Here is a 27,405-nt window from a genome sequence, read left to right on the forward strand (position 1 = left end):
ACATTGGAATGGGACAGGGGAGTTTGAGAATTCTGGTCAGGCAGATTTTGACAAGAGTATAGATTTCTTGGGTTCTGAGCACCCTCCTGTACTTCAACAGCCATGAAAAGGAAGAATGTTTTGTAGATTACTCCTAGATTGTTCACTTGTATTTTAAATGGCCTCACTTTGTCTTAAAATGCCAGAGACAGACATTACATCTCAGTACTCAAGTTATTTTGAGCACAGTGGTAAGAGGCATTGCAATATCCGAATTATTTTACAAATGACAATTCTTAAATTGAAAAGCTTCACATTTATAATAGTATTTTGTTCTAGGCATATACAATCACCAAAACATGTACAAGGCTGGACAGAGACAATTTTCCCGACCATGTAGAATATCTTGTAACAAAAATCACTTACGTACAAGTTTCTTTCACTTCCTTGATGTACCAAATACCACAGGCAATTAATTCTTTCAAAGTCGCTGTATACAGTCATTTTGTGCAAAATCCCATATTTAGAAGACTTAAGCGGTCAGTTAATCTCAATGGTGTAGACTGAGGGTCGATTTGGCCAGGACACCACTGTTCTTTAATTAGCGCCAGGGTGGAAGCAGAACAGACATCTCATCCTATGTATTCGGGATTTCTTTGGTTTTGGAATGTCAATTTATTTGGACAATAAATAGATTCCTGCAAATAAATGATCAATAGAAAGCTTCCAAAATACTTTAGATAAAGTTTACATTAGTAAATGCGTCACTTACAGAATTAGAGTTTTTTGGCACTTAATTTTAAAGGAATACTAACTTAATATCTTGCCATTGTCAGAATATCAGAAACATACATATGTGTATAACTGCAATGCATAAATATCTAAATCAATTGATTTTAGTAATTTTTTTAGCTTCAATTACTTCTCCAGCATTTTGCTAGCCAGCATAGCTGCTATTAGTCTTCCACTACGAATGGACTCAAATGGCTGCATTAAGATTATTGACAGTACTGGCAGGTTATGTCATCTGGTGTTATGCCGACATCAATGTTAAGTCAGTCACAGCTAATTTGACCACTTCCTCTCATTAACTTTATAACTGAGTCATTGACAGTCGTGGAATAGCAATACTGATCATTTCTGTCAGTTTTATTTAAATATCCTAAGGACACTAATCACTGCATTAACCCCACAGACTCTAGAATTTGGAGGACCAATACAGAAAACAGTATTCCAATTTCCAGTAACCCAAAAGTTCATTCTCAACAAAATCCATCTTCAGCTAAATTCACCTTACACTATCTGCACTGTATTTCTCCATGTCATTCTATTGATAGGAATGGATAAAGAGTGGAGCTGAAAAAAGCACAGCAGATCAAGCTTTGATTTGGAGCTGCAGGTGTTGGACTGAGGGGTACAAAGTTAAAAATCTTTATCCACTCTGATCTCCAGCACCTGCAGTTGTCACTATCTACAAATTCTATTGTAGATTCTCCCTAGTCTTTTATTTGTTGTACTGGCAATCCATGGGACACTCAACCAAATAAGATTAATGGCAATGTCATCAAAACAAAGTTATATCTGATCCAATGTTTGAACAAATATATTGTGCTTAAAGCTGACAGAAAAGATACACGATCAATTCTCAGTCTGGAAACAAGTTAACCCAGGAATGCAGATTCTAATTAAGTATTAAGCAGTGACAGAAACACGAGAATTAGCTTTAGCTGTGATGCACAGAATATCTTTATCCCAGCTCTTCAGCCCACAGTGATATAGTACAGACAGATTAGATTGCCCACTTAGGTGAGATGAGGGTTGTCAGCACCATAGAAATTGTATCAAGAGCATGAAAAAGTAAACCTGATAGGGAGAAACTGGACTTCCTCATTAACTTTCAGATGGATAGGCCAATAGAAACCACTAAATGAATACCTTTGACAGAATGTAGAAGTAGAATTTACTGATTAAAATTCCTGCAATACATAATCATTGACATTCAAGAGACTGGTTATTGTTCTGGATGCAGATTCAGCATTAGAATTGTAAAATCTGTGCATAAAATAGTTCAGAACATTGATTTGCAGCTTTGGCATATTTCATATAGGCATTTTGATCAAAGTCTATTTTGTTGCTTTTCCCATTTCATGTCAGGATGCAGAGACAAAAATGTTTAGTCAAGTCAAGATTTTATTAAGAATTCCCTACAGTCAGATATTAAAAAAGGGCTTCAAAACACACTAAACTCAAGCAATCATTTATTAAGCCCCGCATTCGTAATAAACTCGCAGAAAGCAGACAATCGTACACTCTTATTCGAGATGGACACTGAGCTCACCCAAGTCATCTCTGGCAGGCAGCAATGCCACAATACACTCCACAAAGTATTGTTCCTTCATAACTCCACATCATATCACTTATTCACACTTACATATCAGTAATACAAAAGTACATCACCAACCATTCGGCACACACAAATAACAGGAAGGGAAGGGGAAAGGAAAAGGAAGATACAAAAAATATTCAGGGGTTGAAACTAAACTCAAATACAGTTGGCCCAATTTTATATATCAACCTGTAATTTATAGGTTACCAATTCCTTATGCACATTTTAGAGTTTTTGTTCTACAATAAGACAGAATTAGGATTTAGAATAACTTTTCTGAAATCAATTTTCAAACATTCTAGTTATTTTTAAGAAATATAAGACAAAGTAAATTTAACTCAATTTTTGTAATTTGTGGAGCCCCTATGTTCCTGGGTTTCAACCCCTAGATATATTCATTTCACTGAACACATCCAACAGTTTCCAATTACTCAAGTTACAAGCAAGTATCACCACACTAGAGTCTTTTGCCCCTCAGTCACGGACAGTCCTTTGTGAACGCAAGAAAAAAAACCATTCGTACTGTATCCCACTTCTCCTCTGCATTCGCTCACCATGCCAAGGGATTGAGAGCCACATCTTGCCATGTTTAAAAATTCAATATGCACCACCAGGTTTCTGCACGCGCTCTCTCCTTCCTCGCTCATACTAGCCCTCTCATTCGTTGGCAACACCATAAGCATCAATCCCACACCAGGCTTCAAATCAAGTCACCACAGCTCTGTGCACATCATCTCGTTTCACAGCGCTGATAAACGAATCCTTGAAAAGAACAGTAGAGGACAAAAATGGAACACCCACCGTGGTCCCTTTGAACAGAACCTGCAACTCCATGTAGCTTGAAGCAATGCAGAGAGATGGTTTAGAGAAAGCATTTTCTATACAGTATGTAGGTGTTCATGCTTGGCGATCCAGGCCACTTCCTTAAAAAGACATTTCAATTTTTTGAAAAATCTACACAATACACCATTAAATATGTTCCAGCCATCTTAAAGATCTTGCAAACTATATTTATATAAAAAGTTTCTGCACCACAATATAGTTCTTTCAATTCCTTATCAGGCTGCATTTACCTGTTGTGACATTATGAACACACTTCTTTATATAGCTGACAATGTGGGAGTAGTTCACCAATTTTAAGATGGATAGAATGTGGATGAAACAGCATAGCCAAGTGCACGTGGAAGCACTGCTAGGTACTGATGAGATTAACCAACTGCATTCATATGCAAAGGACAATGTAGACTGAAATGCTAGAAGCTTAGTAAATGAGCACTACAGAATAACTAAAGATATCTTCAACTAGGGTATTTTCAGGTTTTTCATACTGCTTTCAAATTGCATATGCAGTTTGTTGACCAACATGTAATCTTATCAATATTACTTTCTAAAACAAGGCCCAAAAATGTTGAAAGAATACCATTTGGACTCGACAGTAAAACTGTTTTACAATGCCATGGTTACCCACACAATTCACTTGCATCTTTAGAAAAAGCATGCAACCCATTTTAGGTATTTCATAATGGACTCTGCAAACCTCAAAGAATATATTAAAGATGCTAAAATTAAAACAAACATTATACTAGCCTTTGGACATAACCATTACTGTTAGTGTTACTAGGCAACATATGCTTTTCAGTAGCTATCATAGTATTTGAATTTTGGAAAGATAATCAAATGTTTATGATACAAGAAATGTAAGTCAGGTCAAGCAGAGTAATATTTTTGACTAATTGGAATGCTCCTTCTAATCATCTCAGGAAGAAGAAAAGTGGTATCCCTGGAAATGGTACTGTCACCGTAGAGAATAAAAATAGTATGGGTAAGTGAATTAGAAGGCAATAATCAAAACATCTAAACTGGAGGGTAAACCAGGAATCTGAGACAAGATACATTATTTGTAAGCTTTGAGGGTCGAAACTCGCTATTCTGAGGAAACTAGTTATGCAGACAGGCAAACTCACTCATCCCTTTTACCAAAAGGTGTCTTAGGTAGTGTAGGTTCCACTCCAGCCAAATATGCAATGATGAAGAACAGATCAACTCCACAATGAAAAAAGGTACCATAAACAGTTGCAAAAATCTGAGTGGGTCGCAACTCAAGTTCCTAACAATAATTTATGGAATGTCTTAACCCCAATCCTCTGCTTCACTGTATTATAGAGTTAAATGAGCTAGTTTTGAATTATTACTTCAGACCAGAATGATAAAAAAGCCAGAAAGTGCCAGATACTAAACGCTAGTCTTTAATGGAATTTAGAACTAATGGTAGAGAATGATGTTTAGCCGATCAATTTTAGAATATTTATATTCAATGCAGCATCTGAACAAACCACTCATTACCAAAATGGGATTTACAAGGTACCTGTGAGGTTATCTAGTTTACATACTGTCAGGTCTAATTACAATTATTTGATTAACAAAATATTTTCCCTATTCATTATGCAGTATTTGGAAATACAATATAACCTGGTTAAAAAACAAGATACGGTCTTCCAGATACTTAGCTTGCACAGAAGAGAGAAAACCTAGTTTACTCAGTGAAAAGGTTACTTTTCTAAGAGAATGCAGTTTACTATAAGATAAAAAGTAGCAACATTCCCACGCATTTGAATTAAGTTGCATCTAATTGAAGAGCATGCTGGCAATTTATAATTGAAGCCATAGCATCAGAATGCAGTCATGAAAAATCTGAAGTTACCCACATTGTTCGACTCAATGTGACTTACTTTACTAACAAACCCAGAACATAGGGAGAAGGAATAACAACGTGCACAGATTATAAAGCATATTAAAGATTTCAACCAGAGACAAGATTTGCATACTGCAATGAGTCAGGGAGAGCACTACTGAATTGCAAGTTCCATTCCTCAATACAGTAGCTTTCAAAATTCACCTTACTGTCAGTATCCTGAACGACATCACAAAACACAACCACGTTTAAAAAAAAAGTTCAATTATGTAGCAAGAAAAAAAATGTCGTGGAAAAACTATTTACTTACCATTATTAGAATTCTAAACTCCCATCTGCTCATTTGCTAAACACCTAACACTCATTTTACATTCCCCACCCTGACGATTTGGACTCCATGCTAGATCCAAAACCAGAGCCAAACCCAGGACCACCGGAGTTGGATGCCGATCCCCACCCCAATGCACCAGAATTTGAGCTGTATGAATTATTGTTGGTTCCAAATGGCTGGTTCTGTTCCCTTGGTACGTTTCCCTGATTTTGTTGAGGGTTTGCCCCACCTGCACCTGATTGGCCCTGCTGACTGGCTAGCATTCCCATCATTCCCCAACTGCTCTGTAGGGCTGCTTGGGCTGCAGCCATCATTGCTGGGTTGATGCTAAAAGCCCCAAAATTCATTCCACCTCCACTCATATTACTGTTCGGACTGCCACCTAAGCCTCCCCCACCACCTCTGTTGTTACCAAACCCACCCTGATTGCCAAAGCCTCCAGTGTTGACACTGTATCGTCCTCTATCTAGCTGTTGCCTAGCATTCAAATGCTTAGGCTCTGCATTAGAAATGTGTACGCTGACCCCCTTAATGATCAGATCTTCACCACAGAGAGACTGTGCAACCTGTGAAAGAAAACAAATTGTAATGAAATTACATGTGTAAATTAGCAAAGTACTAAACAGTGAGCAAAACCTAAAACCTACGCGCTCTCCATGAATGTATGTCAAGGAAACAGTTCCAATTTAAATTAGACAAGGTTCTAATTTAACTGGTTCTGGATTAGAGTGGTGCTGGAAAAACACAGCAGTTCAGGCAGCATTCAAGGAGCAGGAAAATCGACATTTCGGGCAAAAGCCCAGCACCACTCTAATCCAGAATCTGGATTCCAGCATCTGCAGTCCTTGTTTTTACCAAACTGGAATCACAGGGCAACTTAAAATAATGTATGGTTACTCGTCACACTATCATACCAAAAGTGAAGGAATAAAGAGAACTAAAGCCAATATGTTCCATTACTACAACTGCCATTATTGTTCTAACTGTTCACAGCTCAAACTTGTTCAGTAACTAGGCATGTTCCCAAAACTCAAATTGGTTAAAGAGAAAATCCCCTAAAAGTTTTAATCCATTGTATTTAGTGAGACACTTTAATGTTACTGCATTGTTAGCCAAGTTAGCTTGTAAGATCAAGATTATCCAGAAATGGACATCAATTTCCAACATGGCTGAACTGTTGGAAAGCAATGAGTGAATACAAAGTCATCTATGGCCAAGGCTGGAGAAGAGAGATAGATAAGGAATGGTCTTAGGAATACCAGAAGCCAGCTTTAGCATTCTTTAGGGGTATAATTTTAAACCAGGATCATGGGAGCCAGCTATTTTGCACTTTATTTGAAAATATCAATACACATATAACGTATACTCATTTTTGGAGTGGCTTTACAGCAGTCTTTCTCAAACCTTTGCCCTGTGACCACACTTTACAAAAAAACTGTCACGATTCCAAAGTGAGATCAGAGGGGGGGCAAGGTCATGAATCTGCAAATGGGGTCCAATGTCTGTTGTAACTATGGAGACAACGGTTATAACTCAAAATCTCTACAGAAGCCATTGCCATTTTGAAGCTCATGGCCCATTTAAATCCCAGTTTCATGTTAAAAATATAGGCCCCATAAAAATGAACATAATACTAGAACACAAGTACTTGTAGCTGGGTTACAAAACAAATCAAGTCATATGACCCTTTGAGATATTTTAAAACTGTCTACTTGCCAATTTGAGTTTGTTCATTTTTTATGAAAATGGTCATTCATGCATGTCATGATAGTGGACTGCATGGTATCTTTCAAGTATGTGTTCTATTGCATTCACACCACTTACAGGAACTGTGGGAAATCCATTCAAGTTAAATAATTACAATCCAAAAGCTTATTTTGCTGGAATGCAGGTAACTTAAACACTCAGTTCCATTAAAGCATTCCAGGGGATTGATTTATGAAGAGTGTACCCGGACAGAGGTTCGTGTACAACTGTAGTTTAGAGGGAACACGGACCAGCATTTAGTTCATTCATGAGGTGCCCAATTACGTTTGGTGCTACTATGCTTGGTGGCACACAAAATAGTTTTACATGGTCCTGTATCCCTAAACACATGCGTGGCCTATCACTTGCTTTTACAGACAGCTTCATGATGCAAGTCCAAATGACCATGAGGAAAACCATCTGCTATGGCACACACTGATATAAATTTATAACTTATGCATTTCAGTCTGAGGTTTTCACATTCAATTCTGCTCAACAGCCATAACATGGTTACAGGCTTTGATCATCAAGAGGCTGCATGAGCAAATTTCTGATTTTTAAAGTTTCCTGCCTGCCCCCCTCAAAAACATGCACAAGCTACTCATCCGCAAGACAATTGATAATTTACCAAAAAAAAATCTTAATATTTACCTGGTCATCAGCAAATGTGACAAAAGCAAAAGCACGGAATGGTTTTGGGATAAATACATCGGTCACGTCACCAAACTGGGAAAAGAACTGACGAAGTTCATCAGCACTCATGTCTTCAGTGCAGCGACCCACAAATACCTTTCTGCTTCTCAAAGGCTCATCGGCATTTTGCTACAATGAAAAACCATCACAAATAATTAAACTTTATTTCCAAAGATTGTTTTCTTCTTGGTGATTTCTAATCTCAAACTTTCTAACATCAGTATGCTCCACAGCCAACCAGAGAACAGGCCATTCTACCACTGGCAACTTGCAATGTGTGCTCATCACTCAGACACATCTGGCAACACCATTTTAAAGTTAATCACCCTTATTTTTAAACTTATACATTCAACTAATCCGTATTCCGGTTTTCTCCAGCCCTATTTTGAGATCTCTGCATTCCATTTTCTTACATATGTCAACTTTAAACTGCTCCATAAATGACAGCCATAACTCAGTCCTGGCCCCATCTTTCCATTCTTTACTTTGGTCCTCAAAATCAATCTCCGACTCAATCTCTGACATAAAATTAGGATGGAAAACGAGAGGTTGTGTTCCATTGTGTCAAATCGTTTGCTAATAAACTTGTAAAATGTCTTGGGAGACTTCATTATGAGGGACAACAATCAGTGAGCGCACGCTCATAGACAGAAAACAGGAAGGCTGGACTTAAGGACACTTAATCTGCTGAATACTTGGCTTTTCTTTGGGTAAAGACTGACCAGATGAAGTACCAGATTATGAGTATGTTGGTTCAGCCAACATCTTGCAGAATCAGACTCAAAGAGAGTGTGCTGAATGTCTCTAGGACTCCCCGAAATTTAGGTTGCACACCTAACAATCACTTAGACATTAAGCACTTTTCAAATGGATGTCATTTGCTTCCTTTTTTTAAGCCTATCTCTTATGAAAACTGCATTCAGTTACTTTAGTGAAAAAAGTCCTACCTTGGAATTAGGCAGTTTACAGTCACACCATCGTCCATCAATCATGTGCCGTTGTGACATCACTTTCACTTGCGTTTCATATTCTGTAAATCTGACAAACCCAAAGCCTTTAGAGTTCCCTGTCTTCGTGTCCCTCTTTACCTGTGAATAAGGTGGTAGAATCAGTCACAAACATAAATAAAACAGCAAAATGTCATCTGTAAAAACATGTTCCATACACACTGAAAAACTTCATATTCTACAATCTGGTTATTGAAAGTGAGGACCAGGATAGCTCATTACCAAAGACAAGATTTCAACCTCTCATCACTGGGATGTACAGCCACCACAGTGTACACGGTGTTCAGCAAACAAGTGTTTCACAATTATTTTACGAAATTAAAAGACAAAGTCACCATTGTCCCAGAGGACAGTAGGTCTTCTTGCTCAGTACAGAGACAACTAGTAATGGATTTGAGCCAAGGGTCACCACATCTCAGGCACCGTTCAGAAAGTAGGACTTCATGGTAACCTCTATACATCAAATGCTTCATAAGCAGCAATCCCATTATTGACATGATGGCAAATATATTGCAAAACAATCTTTAAATAATACAGGAACAGAAACACTGATCTGGAATTTGAATATTTTGAAAAGCCGATGTGCCTATTTCAATCCCTTTATGATGGTTATGGGAAACTTGAAAATACACTAAGTATTTTCTGTAACACTAGTTACAAGCATCCCAAAGAATTGGTACCCAGAGGAAGCTTGATTATCCGAAGGACTTGAGCGGTGAGTATTTCACTCGGTTAATCGAATGCCGGATAACAGTTAGCCACGCGTTGTGACCTTGCCATTTTGTTCAGATCATCTGAAATTCAGTTAATCAAATGCCAGATAATTGAGGTTCCTCTGTAAACCTCAAAAGACTGAATACAAAAACAGTAGCGATGTTTTCACATTATTCACATCCTTGTTCATTTACATAAAGCCTGCACTTGATCCAACTGATAAATTTCATGTTATGCAAGTTAAATTTATCAATTATAATCCCTAACTGCAACAGCAGTTTCAGTAGCCCAAATTAAAACAAGCTCTAGACAAGAATTCAAGGATTCCATCTTGTGATTACCATATCCAATGTCATCACTATCAATTTAAAATTAAATTGTAACCTAACCTGCACCATAATCACTTCTCCAAAAGTACTGAAATAATCCTTCAGGTCCTGTTCTGTTGTCTTCCAGGGAAGTCCAAGAACAATGAGGTCTGATGTTTTCTGGACTGCTCTCTTCACCTTCACAGCTGAAGATGCATCAATTTCATCCATTTTCCTTTTGTTATCTAGATACAAAGAGAAAAGGAGTCATCGTTTACCCATTTCTCAGCATCCTAAGCAAATCTGACTGATTAAGCGCTTCAATGTTTGATAAGGTACAGCATATTACTATCCTTAACAATGCAGCCCATGGTATCAAAAAATAATATATTAGTATAGATAGACTTCAGAGGAAGGGTCACCAGACTGGAAACTTGAACTCTGATTTTTCTTCATAGATGCTGCTAGATCTGCTGAGCTTTTCCAGTAATTTGAGTTCTTGTTCTTGAGCATGGAACGAGGACTGGCTATCAAAAAGCCAGGGTTGAGAGATGAGCATTTCAGGATGCAAACCTGCGATTAGTGGACTGTCTCAGCAATCATTTCTGGCCTGCAATTACACACTATATATTGATGAGAACAGCAAATGTAGCACAGCCAAGTTGGCAGATAAACACACATGGGAAGACAACAGAGTTTAGAACAGGTTAAACAAGGGGGAAAAATTCTGGGTGTAGGTGTCTTGCTGAGTGAGAAGGTTTGTTTTCAGACATTTCGTCACCATTCTCACTAACATCTTCAGTGAGCCTCTGGACTAGCTTCCAGAATCTCAACCAGAGCTACAAATCTTTTCAAAACTTGCTATGGGGGAAAAATGTTAAAATTAATGTGGGAAGCTGAATGCTTCTCATTTTAGTAAGGAAAATAGGAGTTAAGTATTACTTAAATGGAGAAAGACTGAAAAATGCAACAGGGGACAGATTTGGAGTCTTTGTCCACAAGTCACAAAAAGTAACAATCAAGAGCAATAGAGAAGATAAATGGAATGTTGGCCTTTATTTCAATGGGAAGTACGTATAAAAGTTGGGAGATTTTGCCAAAACCGTTCAAGCACTAGTCAAATCACAGGTAGAATAGGGTGAAGAGTTTTGGACTCCTTATTAAAGGCACAATATAATGGCACTGTGGGTACATTGGTCTGACACAAACCATGCAAGGACCATCAGAAGCTATGCCCAATGACACAGAATTTCTTGGGTGGACAATGATACTCAAGTGATTGCCAACAATCAAGTCTTGAGAGTGAGTAGATTGCGCCTGTATTCACTGGAATTTAGAACGGAGATGACTATTAAATTTAACAAAATTCATATGGTTTGTTTCCTCTTGTGGGGCAGTTTAGGAATACACTCAGAGTGAGGGTTCACTGATCTGAGGCAGAGACAAGGATGAATTTCTTCTCAGAAGGTAGCGAATCTGTGGAATTGTTTTCTCAGGGGACTCTGGAAGCAGGGTCATTGATTACTTAAGAGCAATATAGATCTTAATCAGAAAAGGAATTCTATTGGGAAAAGACAGAAAAGTGGAGTTGAGGATCACTCATATCATTGAATGGCTGAGAAAATGCCACTTAAGTGTTAAAACACCCAGGTATGACTGCACATACACATGCAGATCTAACATCCAGCATCAGAATTGACATTTTCACTCATATGCCATAATCACTAGATATTTCATAACCCCCGTTGTGTGTTTTGGTCATCCAAGAATGCAGTAACATCTCAATACATTCATAACATTTGCACTAGTGCAGTTTATCCCAGGGATGAGCAGTTAATATAATTCAGACATTTACTGGTTTAAGAGAGTTAGAATTCCACATCAGAGGAATTAAATTTTGTTTATGGTGATTGACTCATACTGGCCTCAGATGGCCTAACAAACTACTCAAACAATAAATTGCTAGAGAAACTCAGGTCTGGTAGTATCTGTGGAGAGAGTAAGAACTTTTTCAGATTTGTTGGCAAGCCTGCTGACTTTCCCCAGTAATCTTTTGCTTCATATCGCCAGTAACTGCATTGTTTTATTTTAGCAATCTATTCTGTGGCTTAAAAGATGGCAAAACGCTAGTAATATTCAGCCTATGCATTTTTTTTGCATTTTGATGGACATCATACCCAATTTTTAGTAGTAAAATTTACCATCCACCCCCGCCCCAAGATCGTTATCTGATTGCAAAGGCAGTTTAGACATTAGGAAAAACTGTAGAGAAACCACTCCTGATCACTAGCTGCCGCTCTTCCAAAGAAATGCAACAGTTTTCAACGAGACAGAAAACAGTTGGGGATAGGAATTGTTGCTGAAATATCTTAAGCTAATTAATTATGGGCTACGACAACACCAGGCGTACTCGTTGTGAGCAGAGGATAACTTGCGGTTGAACATCGCGAGCATAAAACCAGTGTGTAACAAATGGAGAGTGTAAAAAAAATGTAAAGAGCAAATCAGTTTTCAAAAAGGTGGGCTGAGAGCTTGCAGAACCTGAATAAAGGAGTCAGTGATGCGACATTACGCTGGAAGCGAATCAGAGTCGCTAGCGTGTGCACATGGGAACCTCAGGACTTGGGGCAGAGGGAGTCAGTTAATGGCGGCTGGGCAACGGCACACGAGGCTGAGACAACGGCGTCGCAAAACTGTGCATTTTGAATGAATGGAGAAAACGAGTGCGGCCTAACTCCCGCCTCCGCGCACCTAGCCTCCTTCCGTCCCCGGGGAGTGGGAGTACAACCGCCGCCGGTCAGCGCGGACCGAGCCTCCCTCCCCCAGACCGACCGACCCCCCACCCCGCCGACTACCCCGGACGGACCGACCGACCCCCGCCTACCCCCCCCCCCCCACCCCCCGGACCGACCGACCCCCGCCTACCCCCCCCCCCCCCCCACCCCCGGACCGACCGACCCCCGCCTACCCCCCCCCCCCACCCCCCGGACCGACCGACCCCCGCCTACCCCCCCCCCGGACCGACCGACCCCCGCCTACCCCCGGACCGACCGACCCCCGCCTACCCCGGACCGACCGACCCCTCCCCCACCCCGTCTACCCCTCCCCCACCCCGTCTACCCCGCAGACCCTCCCGAACAAAGAGCCGCACCTTTCGGGTAGTTGACCACATAGACCAGGTTGCCCCAGCCGTTGTCCGGGGCGTGCAGGATGCCCTCCACCAGGCGCACGCCGCGCATACACTGGTTGTCGGGGTTACGGTAGCGCAGGCCGCAGGCGCCCGGGAACTGCGCCGTCACCGTGGACAACAGCACGGTGCCGTCGTCCTCGCTCGGGATCTCCATCGGTTCCTCCGACTCCTCCTCCGCCACACGGATATACTCTGCCATCGCCACGGTGAAAGCTGGACGTTGAGACGGACAAAGAGAGAAAAAAGAGCTGTGTGAGGAGGGACTGACTGGCGGTGAAACCCTGCGAATGGACGGAGAGCGAGCAGCTGCCTCCTTCCTCGGCGAAAAATCGCGCACAAAATGGCGCCCACGATCTCACCCCACGCGCTCTCCCAGGGCGTTCGTGTGTATCGTCATCATCCACTGTTCTAAACGTCACCACTTGGTGTGTGGAACGTCAGCGCCCCTCTTTCCCCCATGGCCGTCCATACTACACGATGCTCACGCCGGGTGTCTTCCATTTGTTACTTTAGGGGGATCGAAGTGCATATTGTTAATTTAAAACCTTTCTGCATATTGGTTATATGCATCAGTCTAATTCGGTGTCATTACATTCAATGAAGTTCTTGTTTTTTGGTTAGAGTCAAAAGGTTTGTCGAGCTTATTGGTCCCTGCTGTTATATCTGTTTAATAAATCTTCCCTGTATGAGGATGGAAGCGCCCTCGTGGTAAGGTTACTGAATTGGAGTTTGTCTCTGTTTTAACTCATTCAGTAAATTTAATTGCTATAATTCTTGTTCTGTGAAAAATAAGCAGAACAGTTGTTTAGGATTGTTTTGTTCATGTTTAATCCTCATAATTCCAATACATTTTAGCACAGATGCTAACTTTAATATCTGGGAAAGACTATAAGGAAACACTGTTTGGGGCAGACCATTCTGAAATATGTCCTGTGAGCACAGCTAATACTTGAAAGTGACTCGATCATATTTCATTGTTTTGGTAACATCAATAGTGAATTCTGCTTTACAGACATTGTTGCAGTGGGGATAAATAAACACCACCATTTATAAAGCAAACTTAATGATCTACAAAGGGACTGGATAGATCTGGGAGAAAGTGAGGACTGCAGATGCTGAAGATCAGTCAAAATGTGTGGCGCTGGAAAAGCACAGCAGGTCAGCTAGCATCAGAGGTGCAGGACACTTGATGTTTTGAGCATAAGCTGTTCATCCTGATGAAGACCTTGTGCTCGAAATGTCGACTGACCTGCTCCTCTGATGCTGCCTGACCGGCTGTGCTTGTCCAGCGGCACACTTTTTGACTCTGGCAGGATAGATCTGTTTTCATTTCTGACATACACCTTAGAATTACACCAAGACCATGGATCCAATACCTGTTCCTGACTGAGGTAGACTTTGGACCTACTCTTCACTTGTAATCATAGGGACTCAGTGGGCTCAGTGGTTCGATTCCAGCCTTGGGTGACTGTCTGTGTTGAGTTTGCACACTCTTCCCGTGTCTGTGTGGGTTTTCTCCGGTTTCCTCCCACAGTCCAAAGATGTGCAGGCCAGGTGAATTGGCCATGCTAAATTGCCCATAGTGTTAGGTGCATTAATCAGAGGGAAATGGGGCTGGGTGCTTTACTCTTTAGAGGGTGGACTTGTTGGGCCGAAAGGCCTGTTTCCACACTGTAGGGAATTTAATGTAATCTAATCTTGATATAGGATAGTGCCCTTCAAGCTATCTAACCAATTGTCATTCCTTAACAGAGGGTAACTTTGTGGCACAAGTGGACAATATCAATCAGAGCCAACAAGCTTTCTCATTTGAAATCCCACTCCCATTACTTCATAGCTACTATGTGTCTGTAAAAGTACATATTGTCACAAAAGGAAACCCCAACTCCACAGGGTTAGTTGGCTGCCCTGGGTCAGATTGGTTTAACAGCATGATGTTTGACTTCTTTCTGTCAAGAATGGATTCTGGATCTTTCTCTTTCTTTTCCCTAGCTGTGGCACACCTTGCTGTGCTAAGATGTGGATCTGCCTTTGGCTAGTGACTGAAGAAAGAAAATAACAGAACATACCTAGTCGTTGCTAATTTCCACCTACCTTTAATGTCTCAAGTCTGTTCACTGCAGCAATGATCAAAACAAAATTTGACATTGAACCACAGAAGGAGACATTACGATAAAAACAACACAATGGATACTGGAAATCTGAAATAAAAACAATTTGCTGCTGAACTAGTTCTGACCTGAAAGGTCTGATCTATTTCTTTGCCCCCAACTGCTACCAGTTCTGAGTATTTCTAGTAGTTTTTGTCCTTTTTTTTAAGAGGCGTTAGGACACAGCACACTTGGTCAAAGAGGGAGGTTTTAAGGCGTATTTTAAGGGAACAAATGTCATGTCTTAGGAAGGGGATTTCGGACCATAGATTCTTGTGGGACATGGATCCTGTAGAATGAATTGCAGCTGACGTTCAGACACTCATTGACTACCTAACCATGATGGTATATGCAAATTGTCTAAGCTTGACCAATCTGGTTCATCAAGTTTTGAGAGACTGAGAAGAGCAGGGAGAAACTGTTTTTCTCAAATAAAAGCAAAATGCTACTGCAGATATTAAAAATCTGAACCAAGCACAGGAAATGCTGGAGTAACTCAGCAGATCTGACAGCACATCTGGAGAGAGAAACAGAATTAATGCAGGTAGACAGGATGGTGAAAATTCCTTTGGCATGCTTGCCTTAATTAATCAGAGTATTGAGTGTAGGAATGTCATGTTGGTCACTTTTAGAATACTGTGTAAAATTCTGGTCGCCCTTTTATAGAAGCAATGTTGTTAAATTGAAAAGGGTGCAGAAAAGATTTACAAGGATGTTGCCGGAACTGGAGGGTTTTAGCTGCAGAGAGGAGGCTGAATAGGTTGGGTTTGAGATGTGAATATAGGAAGTATAGTTAGTAAGTTTGCAGATGATGCCAAAATGTGTAGTGGACGACAAATAAGGTTATCTCAAAGTACAATGGGGTCTTGATCAGAGGGTCAATGGGCCGAGGTATGTCAGATGGAATTTATTTTAGATAAATGTGAGGTGCTGCATTTTGGAGAGGCAAATCTGGGCAGGATTTATACACTTAACGGTAAGGTCCTGGGAAGGGTTGCTGAATAAAGAGATTTTGGAGTGCAGGTTCATAGTCCCTTGAAAGTGGAGTCACAGGTAAATAGGATAGTGAAGATGGAGTTTGGTATGCTTTCCTGTATTGGTCAGAGCATTGAATATAGGAATTGGGAGGTCATATTGCAACTGTACAGGAAATTGGTTAGGCCAGTTTTAGAACATTGCATTCAATTCTGGTCTCCCTCCTTTAGGAATGATGTTGGAAACTTGAAAGGGTTCAGAAAAGGTTTACAAGGATGTTGTCAGGGTTGGAGGGTTTGCACGCTAGGGAGAGACTGCATAGGCTTGAGCTGTTTTCCCTGCAGTGTCAGAAGCTGAGGGGTGACCTTATAGAGGTTCATAAAATCATGAGGGGCATGGATAGGGTAAATAGACAAGGCCTTTTTCGCTGGGGTGGGGGAATCCAGAACTGATGACATAGGTTGAGGGTGAGAGGGGTAAACTTTAAAAGGGGCAGCTTTTTCACATTGAGGGTGATGCGTGTATGCAATAAACTGCCAGAGGAAGTGGTGGAGGCTGGTACAATTACAGCATTTAAAAAGCATCTGGGTGGGTATACGAATAGGAAGGGTTTAGAGGGATATGACCCAAGTGCTGGTGAATGAGACGAGATTCATTTAGGATATCTGGAAGGCATGGATGAGTTGGACTGAAGGTTTCCATATTTTTTTCATACTGTACATCTCTATGACTCTATGACTGAGGGGTGATCTTATAGAGGTTCATAAAGTCATGAGTATGTTGAATAGCCAAGGTCTTTTTCCTAGACTAGGGGACTCCCAAATTACAGGACATAGTTTTATGGTAACAGGGGTAAAATTTATAAAGGATCTGGGGAGTAACATTTTCATACAAAGGGTAGTGCATAGATGGAATTAGCTGCCAGACAAAGTGGTGGAGTTGCTACAATTACAACATTTAAAAGGCATCAGAATGCTTAAATGAATAGGGTGGGTTTAGACGGATATGGGCCAAATTTGGCAAGTGGGAATAGGTCAGTTTGGGATGTCTGGTCAGCATGGATGAGTGGGACCGAAGGGCTTGTTTCTGTGTAATAATAAATGACATTATGACTATAAGTCCAATCAGACTTGAAGCATTAACTCTCTTTTTCTTTTTTCACAAATGCTGTCAGATCTGCTGAGTTTCTCCAGCATTTTCTGTGTTTGTTTCTTGTTTTTCTCACGACTTCTAAACTGTGAGAACTGCCTTGTTCCCAGATTAAGTTGGATGGCCTTATCAGACCTAAGAGGAAAGAGACTGATTGGAATTGGCCTTGGAAGTCTAGAAAGACAGATGTATGAACGTGTCCTTCAATGTCTCTGACCTGATACACAACCAATAATTAGCTAACAGCTAGATGCACTGAATAACTGCTTAATTTGTAATCTGAGTCCTGATGACGACCTGAAAATGAGAATCTACCCCAATTTAGCACATACAAGATTTAACGTACATACGACAGTGGCTTTTAAAATTGCTTGCTGTAGTTGAGAGAGAGAGGTGACTCAGTCAATCTCTGAAGACTATCTCTCACATGGTGCTGACCAATCACGGATTTGTAAGTGTAAATGTAAGTTCCTTCATTAGCAGGGTTGGATGTTTTACAACAGTAAAAGCTTTTTGTTGGTTAACTGAGTCTAGTCTTACTGTTTCTGTAACTCTTAGACTTGCTTGTTGCAGTTTGAAATTGCTCACTTTGAAGTTCTCATAATTGTGACCACTTTAAAAGCCTGATGCTTTATTAAGCAGTGTCATCTCGATAATCATGACCCTGATCTTCCATTTAAATCCACAGCCTACTGGAGCCTAATTTTCCATCTTAGCTTTACCTTTTGCTTTTCTCCTGTCAGTTTTCACACATCCTCTGCGACACGTAAACCTCTTTTGTTTCTGTAACTTTGCTCATTATGACCCACTTTGCAACATCGTTATCACTTCTAATATGCATTCATCGCTGCCCCACCGAGCCACAGACTTGATGTGGAGGTGCAGGTGTTGAACTGGGGTGGACAAAGTTAAAAATCAGATCAAAAAGTGTGGTGCAGGAAAATCACAGCTGGTCAGGCAGCATCCGAGGAGCAGGAGAGTTGACATTTCGAGCATAAGGTCATCAACTGGATGCTTGGAACGTCGACTCTCCTGCTCCTCAGATATGCCTGACAGGCTATGTTTTTCTAGTGCCACACTTTTTGACTCTGATCTCCTGCATCTGCTGTTCTCACTTTCTTAAAGTTAAAAATCGTGCAACGCCAGGATATAGTCCAGTAGGTTTATTTGCAGATGCAAGATTTTGAAGCACTGCTCCTTTATCAGGTAGCTAGTGGGGCACGATCATGATCAAATTTTCCCACTGAATCTTGGTTCTTAACTGGCATTTTAGGTTCCAATTCTGGCACTTCATTTCTAATATTGTTGAACTGTCATATATTTGCATCTTATTTTAGATGTGCTTTCTCATGTCTCTGCTTTGTTTGTTTGTTTTCCTTTCTGTGTTCATATTTACTTGTTGAATTTATTTTTCCCTCCGATTAATCTTAATCTATGATCCTGTTTTCTCCATATCCTTCCCTGAACAATCTCTCCAATATTATGGTGTTAGGGTGTGTGGGAGAACCGAATTACATGGAGTATGTGTGCACACTATCAAACCGCACGTTGAGAGATGGATGAAATAACAATGGATAGGTGCAAGTCTGATGCAGCAGTAAGATTCCAATATTATGGTCTCAGTGCTCCCCCATGAACTTAACCTTTCTGGTAGCCCCTCTGATTCCACTAGTTGTTTTTATTTTGGAAGAATTGCTTAATAAAGCTTTCTCACTCTGTGGGCGAAATGTCAATGTTAAACATGCTGGAATATTTTTACCCTGTCTACGATAGTTGCTACACTCAGCTGTTTCTCAATCTAGGTGGAGGTGGGCATTGCAAATGCTGGAGATTAGAGTCAAGATTAGAGTGATGCTGGAAAAGCACAGCAGGTCAGGCAGATCCGAGGAGCAGGAAAATCAATGTTCGGGCAAAAGCCCTGATTTTCCTGCTCCTCGGATGCTGCCTGACCTGCTGTGCTTTTCCAGTATCACTCTAACCTTGACTGTTTCTCAATCTGTTTGCTCTGATGCTGCCACAGTCCTTTTAAGCACTGTCAGGCTTTGAATCTTACTGCTGCATCAGACTTGCACCTATCCATTGTTATTTCATCCATCTCTCAACGTGCAGTTTGATAGTGTGCACACATACTCCGTGTAATTCCGTTCTCCCACACACCCTAACTTTTTAAGATTAGATCTAACAGACAAGAAATGAGGTCACAAACTCTGGAACCTCCACTCTCTTCATGTCGTTTCAGTAAGTGTAGAGGCTCAATTCCCTGTAAAATATCTGCCAACAACCAGTTGCAGCAGTCTCTGATTTGGGAGGTTGTGAGGATAAGTCCCACCAGGGGTTTATGGTGATGCTCCAATATAGCCCTGAGGGCTTTCTTTAATCTCAGAAATGCTGGCTTTCAGATGAGCCACTGAAGTATGCTTTTTGGTGCTGCTTCAAAGAGGAGCAGGAGACTTTTCCCTGGTGTCCTGAAAAATAGTTCTTAATTCCCACTTGTGGGATATAGTTGCACACAAATTGACTGTTGTTTTCCCTACATTACAAGAGTGACTACACTTGAAAGGTACTTCATTCACATTGTATTGTTATGGAATATCCCTGAAACCTTGAAAGTAGCTACATAAACGTCAGTCTTTCTTTCATGCCGGATGACCTTAGCTGGTGTTGCCATAGATATTGATACAAATGGCCTTTGGAGGGAATAATCAATTTGAATTCCAATTTCAGCTGGGCCATCTACCTTGTACAAATCAGCTTGATGATGCAGACTCACAAATCCCTTGAGTGAGGCTCTAGATGATGAATGCTATCAGTGGAAAATTAATGCAGGAAAGAATCAACAATTCTGGTGTGCAGCAAAAATAGAGAAAACTGATTCAGAAAAATCTCATCTGCTGCCTCATCTGAGATATGTGAGTACTGATTTTGCATCGACAGGCTGTCTTGAGGAGGGCAGATCAACCAATGAAATTAGGGTCTGGATTAGTGGTGCTGGAAGAGCACAACAGTTCAGGCAGCATCCAGGGAGCAGCGAAATCGACGTTTCGGGCAAAAGCCCTTCAGGAATAAAGGCAATGAGCCTGAAGCGTGGAGAGATAAGCTAGAGGAGGGTGGGGGTGGGGGAGAAAGTAGCATAGAGTACAATGGGTGAGTGGGGGAGGGGATGAAGGTGATAGGTCAGGGAGGAGAGGGTGGAGTGGATAGGCAGGTAGGACAAGTCCGGACAAGTCATGGGGACAGTTACTGAGCTGGAAGTTTAGAACTATGGTGAGGTGGGGGAAGGGGAAATGAGGAAACTGTTGAAGTCCACATTGATGCCCTGGGGTTGAAGTGTTCTGAGGCGGAAGATGAGGTGTTCTTCCTCCAGGCGTCTGGTGGTGAGGGAGTGGCGGTGAAGGAGGCCCAGGACCTCCATGTCCTCGGCAGAGTGGGAGGGGGAGTTGAAATGTTGGGCCACGGGGCGGTGTGGTTGATTGGTGCGGGTGTCCCGGAGATGTTCCCTAAAGCGCTCTGCTAGGAGGTGCCCAGTCTCCTCAATGTAGAGGAGACCACATCGGGAGCAACGGATACAATAAATGATATTAATGGATGTGCAAGTAAACCTTTGGATGTGGAAGGCTTCTTCAGGGTCTTGGATTGAGGTGAGGGAGGAGGTGTGGGCGCAGGTTTTACAGTTACTGTGGTGGCAGGGGAAAGTGCCAGGATGGGAGGGTGGGTTGTGGGGGGGTGTGGACCTGACCAGGTAGTCACGGAGGGAACGGTCTTTGCGGAAGGCGGAAAGGGGTGGGGAGGGAAATATATCCCTGGTGGTGGGGTCTGTTTGGAGGTGGCGAAAATGTCGGCGGATGATTTGGTTTATGCGAAGGTTGGTAGGGTGAAAGGTGAGTACCAGAGGCGTTCTGTCCTTGTTACGGTTGGAGGGGTGGGGTCTGAGGGCGGAGGTGCGTGATGTAGACGAGATGCGTTAGAGGGCATCTTTAACCACGTGGGAAGGGAAATTGCGGTCTCTAAAGAAGGAGGCCATCTGGTGTGTTCTGTAGTGGAACTGGTCCTCCTGAGAGCAGATCTGACGGAGGCGGAGGAATTGGGAATACGGGATGGCATTTTTGCAAGAGGTAGGGTGGGAAGAGGTGTAACCCAGGTAGCTGTGGGAGTCAGTGGGTTTGTAAAAAAATGTCAGTGTCAAGTCGGTCGTCATTAATGGAGATGGAGAGGTCCAGGAAGGGGAGGGAGGTGTCAGAGATGGTCCAGGTAAATTTAAGGTCAGGGTGGAATGTGTTGGTGAAGTTGATGAATTGCTCAACCTCCTCGTGGGAGCACGAGGTGGCGCCAATACAGTCATCAATGTAGTGGAGGAAGAGGTGGGGAGTGGTGCCGGTCTAACTACGGAAGATCAACTGCTCTACGTAGCCAACAAAGAGACAGGCATAGCTGGGGCCCATACCTGTGCCCATGGCTACGCCTTTGGTCTGGAGGAAGTGGGAGGATTCAAAGGAGAAATTGTTAAGGGTGATGACCAGTTCGGCCAAACGAATGAGAGTGTCAGTGGAAGGGTACTGTTGGGGACGTCTGGAGAGGAAAAAACGGAGGGCTTGGAGGCCCTGGTCATGGCAGATGGAGGTGTAGAGGGATTGGATATCCATGGTGAAGGTGAGGCGTTGGGGGCCGGGGAAACGGAAGTCTTGGAGGAGGTGTAGGGCGTGGGTGATGTCTTGAACGTATGTGGGGAGTGAAATTAGGGTCCTCGTTGATTAATACCTTCAAAAGCCAACTGTGTCAAATCTATTGAAAAATCAAGTAGTATGAAAGAAAGACAATGTAAATTGACGGGGATAAACAGGACCAAAGAACGACAGGAGACAAGGATTTGGAAAGGGGAGTACAGACGGTTTAGACAGAGAATGCAAAATAAAATTGCACCAATTTAGAAGTTGTTTGTGAGTATTTATAAATATCCAATATAGTAGGGAGATCTTTATCAGTCAACAGTTTTATGATATTTTCTAATTGATTTAATTTTAGTTATGGGGGTTTTTGTCTGTTCATAATTGAGGAATTACTGGTACTGTTAAAATGCACAATCAGAGAATCTGTGGTGAGCTGGTGGTGTAGCGGTAACATTGTTGGATTAATAATCCATTCCTGATGAAGGGCTTTATCCCAAAATGTCGATTTTCCTGTGCCTTGGATGCTGCATGCCCTACTGTGGTTTTCCAGCACCACAGTCTTGACTCTAATCTCTATCTGCAGTCCTCACTTTTGCCTGGTAATCCGGAACCCCAGGTTAATGTTCTGGGGCAATGGTGAAATTTGAATTTTGTGAAAAACATGAAATAAGAAGCTCATCTAATGGTAACCAATGTCAATCTCATCTGGTTGACAATTACCTGGTCATGGAAGTCTTTTCTGGGCAGAGGAGATGACCTGGGGTGAGCAGTGAGAGAGGGACTCACTGAAATCTTTGTAGAGGATGGAAGAGAGCTTCTTCAAGGAAGGCTTTTCTAGGCAGTGGAGATGACCTGGGGTGTGCAGTGAGAGAGGGACTCACTGAAATCCTTGTAGAGGGAGGAAGAGAGCTTCTTCAAGGAAGGCCTACATTACCTGGTCAGGCCTACACGTGACACCAGACCCGCAGCAATGTGGCTGGCTCTTAACCACTCTCTGAAATAGCCAACAAGCTACTCAGTTGTACCAAATTGTTGTGAGGTCTAAACAAAGGAATGAAACTGATCAGATCACCTGGTATTGACATAGGCATTGGAACTGACCATAGTAATCCATACCCTATCGACCTTGCAGAGTCCTCTTGGGTACTTGTGTCGGAATTGGGAGAGCTGTTCTGTGGACTTCAAACCAAAGTGGCGCTGAACAAACTCAGCAGGTACGGCAGCATCTGTAGAGAGAAAAACAGAGTGAATGTTTCAAGTCCAGTGGCCCTTCACCACTACTGTTCTGACAAAGAGCCAATGGACTCAAAGCTTAAACTCTGTCTTTCTCTCTATAGGTGCTGCCAGACCTGTTACGTTTTTTTTCAGATTTCCAGTATCCGCAGTTCTTTGTTTTCCTGCTTCCATATGTCCTGTCTAACAGGCAAGCCAGACACACCAGCTATGGCGACACAGGACTATATGGTCAGGAATCCTCAACATTGATTGCACACCCTATGAAGTCTCATGGCATTAGGTCAAACATCACTTTGGTTGATTGCCACTTATTACATACCCAGCTCTTCTCCACCTTGGCTGTTGAATCAGTTCCTCTGCACTTTGAACATCACCTTAGAGAAAGCACTGAGCATGGCAAGGTCATTGAATATGCTCTAGGTGAGGGGATTTCAATGAATATCATGAAGAGTGGTTGGGTATACTACTACTGATTCAGCTGAATAAGTCCTAAAGAAATTAGCTGCTAGACTCAAATAAAAGTGATGTATTGAGGATGCTAGAGATATGAATGTTTCATTATTAGAAACTTCGAAGGTAGAAGACAGAGGGTGCTGGTGGTGGAGGGTTGCTTTTTAGGTTGGAGGCCTGTGACCAGTAGTGTGCCACAAGGATCGGTGCTGGGTTCACTGCTTTTCGTCGTTTATGTAAATGATTTGGATGTGAACATAGGAGATATAGTTAGTAGGTTTGCAGATGACACTAAAATTGGAGGTGTAGTGGACAGCAAGGAAGGTTACCTCAAAGTACAATGGGATTTTGATCAGATGGGCCAATGGGCTGAGGAGTGGCAGATGGAGTTTAATTTAGATAAACATGAGGTGCTGCATTCTGGAAAGGCAAATCAGGGCAGGACTTATACACTTAATGATAAGGTCCTGGGAAGTGTTGCTGAACAAAGAGACCTTGGAGTGCAGGTTCATAGTTCCTTGAAAGTGGAGTCTCATAGATAGGATAGTGAAGAAGGCGCTTAGTATGCTTTCCTTTATTGGTCAGGGTGAAAAAGTGAGGACTGCAGATGCTGGAGAGGCAGAGTTGAAAAGGCTGGCGCTGGAAAAGCACAGCAGGTCAGACAGCATCTGAGGAACAGGAGAGTCGACATTTTGGGCATAAGCCCTTCATCAGGAGTTTGGCCCAAGCCTTGAGGTTTTGGGACATCATGTTGCAGCTGTACAGGACATTGGTTAGGCCACTTTTGGTATATTGTGTGCATTTGTAGTCTCCCTCCTCCAGGAAGGATGTTGTGAAACTTGAAAGGGTTCAGAAAAGATTTACAAGGATGTGGCTGGGATTGGAGGTGTGAGCTATAGGGAGAAGCTGAACAGGCTGGGGCTGATTTCCTTGGAGTGTCAGAGGCTGAGGGGTGACCTTACAGTGTTTATAAAACCATGAAGGGCATGGATAGGGTAAATAGACAAGGTCTTTTCCCTGGGTTGGGGGAGTCCAGAACTTGAGAGCATATGTTTAAGGTGAGAGGGGAAAGATTTAAAATGGACCTCAGGGGCAACGTTTTCACGCAGAGGGTGGTGCGTGTATGGAATGAGCTGCCAGATGAAGTGGTGGAGGCTGGTACAATTACATGTTTAAAAGGCATCTGGATGGGTACGTGAATAGGAAGGGTTTACAGGCATATGGGTCAAATGGTGACAAATAGGACTGAATTAATTTCAGATATCTGGTCGGCATGGATGAGTTGGACCGAAGGTTCTGTTTCTATGTTGTACATCTCTATGGCTCTGCGACTCTAAAATCTGGCCCAAAATCAACAGAAGGATTGTATTCAACCACAAACAGCAACTTAGTTTTCCTTGTTCACGGCCCAGTATTTATTGCCCAGTCCAAATTGTCCTTGAGAAGATCGTGATGAGCTACCTTCTTGAACAGTTGTAGTTGCTGGGGTGCAGCAAAGAAGTTTCAGGATTTTGTTCCAATAAGGAACGTCACAATAAAGGAATGGTGATATACTTCCAAGTCAGGCTGGTGTGTGGCTTGGAATAGTGTTTGCACACATCTACTGTTCTTGTCCTTTGAGTTTGTAAGTTGAAAGCTGCTGATGAAGAAGGTTTGGTGACTTACTGCAGTGCATCCTGAGATGGTACAAACTATGCATCAGTAATGAATGTTGAAAGTAGTGGAACATCTCCGGGACACCCGCACCAATCAAACACACCGCCCCGTGGCCCAACATTTCAACTCCCCCTCCCACTCTGCCGAGGTCATGGAGGTCCTGGGCCTCTTTCACTGCCGCTCCCTCACCACCAGACGCCTGGAGGAAGAACGCCTCATCTTCCGCCTCGGAACACTTCAACCCCAGGGCATCAATGTGGACTTCAACAGTTTCCTCATTTCCCCTTCCCCCACCTCACCCTAGTTCCAAACTTCCAGCTCAGCACTGTCCCCATGACTTGTCCGGACTTGTCCTACCTGCCTATCTCCTTTTCCACCTATCCACTCCACCCTCTCCTCCCTGACCTATCACCTTCATCCCTCCCCCACTCACCCATTGTACTCAATGCTACTTTCTCCCCACCCCCACCCTCCTCTAGCTTATCTGTCCACGCTTCAGGCTCACTGCCTTTATTCCTGATGAAGGGCTTTTGCCCGAAACGTCGATTTCAAAGCTCCTCGGATGCTGCCTGAACTGCTGTGCTCTTCCAGCACCACTAATCCAGAATTTGGTTTCCAGCATTTTCAGTCATTGTTTTTACCAGTTGGCTTGTTTTGTCCTGGGTGGCTTTAAGTTCTTTGAGTGTTATTGGAGCTGACCTTATGATGAATGGAAAACCATTGATGAAGTAGCTGAATGTAATTGGGCCTCAGACACTACCCTGAGAACTCCTGCCGTGAAGTCCTGGTGTGAGATGATTGACCTCAACAACCACAACCATCTTCTTTTGTACTAGATGCGACTCCAAGCATTGGACCATGCAGTGTGAAGGACCATGAATATCTTTGTCAATAAGACTGACACTATTCAGATGCCTCTGCTGCATCCTGCATTTCCTTTATTCCACCTGCCTCTCCAAGTCACACATCATCCTGACTTGGAACCATATTGGTTTTCCCTCACTGTCACCTGAACAAAGTCATGGCAAGATTGTTCATAACAGCATTATGGATGTACCACAATAACAGTAATGGCTCATGAAGTTAGTTTGCTTTCAATACTGAGATCACAAGAATGAATTCATAAAAGGTTATGCCTATAGGTACTCACCTTGGTCTGTGCTATTCTTATCTCTTTGTGGAACATGCCTAAATCTAGTCCTACTTTGGCACTCCTCACCCAGCAATTCCTTTTCTAGTACACCAACACTTATGCCAGCACTGTTTCCTGCTTTCACATCCGGAATTGGAAAATCTAATCAACTTTGCATCCAATTTCCATTCTTTTCTCGTGTCACCTGGCCCATCTCTGACTCTTCTCTTCCCTTCCTTGAATTCTCTGTTTCCATTTCTGGGGGTAGGTTGTCTACTCGTATCCACAACAAATCCACTGACTGTTGTGCCACAAGGATTGCTTATTGTCATTTATGTAAATGATTTGGATGTCAATATAAGAGGTATAGTTAGTAAGTGGGCAGATGACACCAAAGTTGGAGGTGTAGTGAATAGCGAAGAAGTCTGCCTCAGAGTACATTGGAATCTTGATCAGATGGGCCAATGAACTGAGGAGTGGCAGATTGGAATTTAACTTAGATAAATGTGAAGTGCTGCATTTTGCAAAGGCAAATCAGGACAGGATTTGTACACTATATGGTAAGGTCCTGGGGAGTGTTGCTAAACAAAGAGACCTTGGAGTGCAGGTTCATAGTTCCTTGAAAGTGGAGTCTCAGGTAGATAGGATAGTGAAGAAGGTGTTTGGTATGCTTTCCTTTATTGGTCAGAGTATTGAGTACAGGAGTTGGGAGGTCATGTTGTGGCTGTACAGGATATTGTTTAGGCCACTGTTGGAATATTGCATGCAATTCTGGTCTCCTTCCTATCGGGAAGATGTTGTGAAACTTGAAAGGGTTCAGAAAAGATTAACAAGGATGTTGCCAGGTTTGGAGGGTTTGAGCTACAGGGAGAGGCTGAACAGGCTAGGGCTGTTTTCCCTGGAGCATCAGACGCTGAGGGGTGATGTTATAGAGGTTTATAAAGCCG

The 27,405-nt window shown here is 42.3% G+C and overlaps 1 protein-coding gene and 1 long non-coding RNA gene across 2 annotated transcripts; one reads left to right on the top strand and one right to left on the bottom strand.

The window, feature by feature from the left end:
* Positions 1 to 2,151: 2,151 nt before the first annotated feature.
* Positions 2,152 to 13,395, bottom strand: tardbpa (TAR DNA binding protein a). The gene is made up of 5 exons (XM_072586728.1): positions 13,008 to 13,395; positions 9,938 to 10,101; positions 8,775 to 8,915; positions 7,786 to 7,956; positions 2,152 to 5,954 (listed from the first exon to the last, which is right to left on the bottom strand). Exons 1-5 carry the CDS (start codon positions 13,243 to 13,245, stop codon positions 5,424 to 5,426), a joined length of 1,245 nt encoding a protein of 414 aa, XP_072442829.1. The 5' UTR covers positions 13,246 to 13,395; the 3' UTR covers positions 2,152 to 5,423.
* A 30-nt stretch (positions 13,396 to 13,425) lies between these two features.
* On the top strand, positions 13,426 to 15,277 carry LOC140487155 (uncharacterized). Its single transcript, XR_011962713.1, has 2 exons — positions 13,426 to 13,754; positions 15,039 to 15,277. It is a non-coding gene; the product is annotated as an uncharacterized lncRNA (long non-coding RNA).
* The last annotated feature ends 12,128 nt before the right edge of the window (positions 15,278 to 27,405 follow it).

The sequence above is a fragment of the Chiloscyllium punctatum genome, chromosome 16 (genome assembly GCF_047496795.1).
Source record: "Chiloscyllium punctatum isolate Juve2018m chromosome 16, sChiPun1.3, whole genome shotgun sequence".
NCBI lineage: Eukaryota > Metazoa > Chordata > Chondrichthyes > Orectolobiformes > Hemiscylliidae > Chiloscyllium > Chiloscyllium punctatum.

Excerpts from the sequence above, each read along its gene's own strand:
- tardbpa (XM_072586728.1), bottom strand. The coding sequence starts at position 13,245 with ATGGCAGAGTATATCCGTGTGGCGGAGGAGGAGTCGGAGGAACCGATG. Across the intron at positions 8,916-9,937 it reads GAGAAGTGATTATGGTGCAG|GTAAAGAGGGACACGAAGAC; the intron begins GTTAGGTTACAA and ends CCTTATTCACAG. Across the intron at positions 7,957-8,774 it reads GTAAACTGCCTAATTCCAAG|CAAAATGCCGATGAGCCTTT; the intron begins GTAGGACTTTTT and ends TTTTCATTGTAG.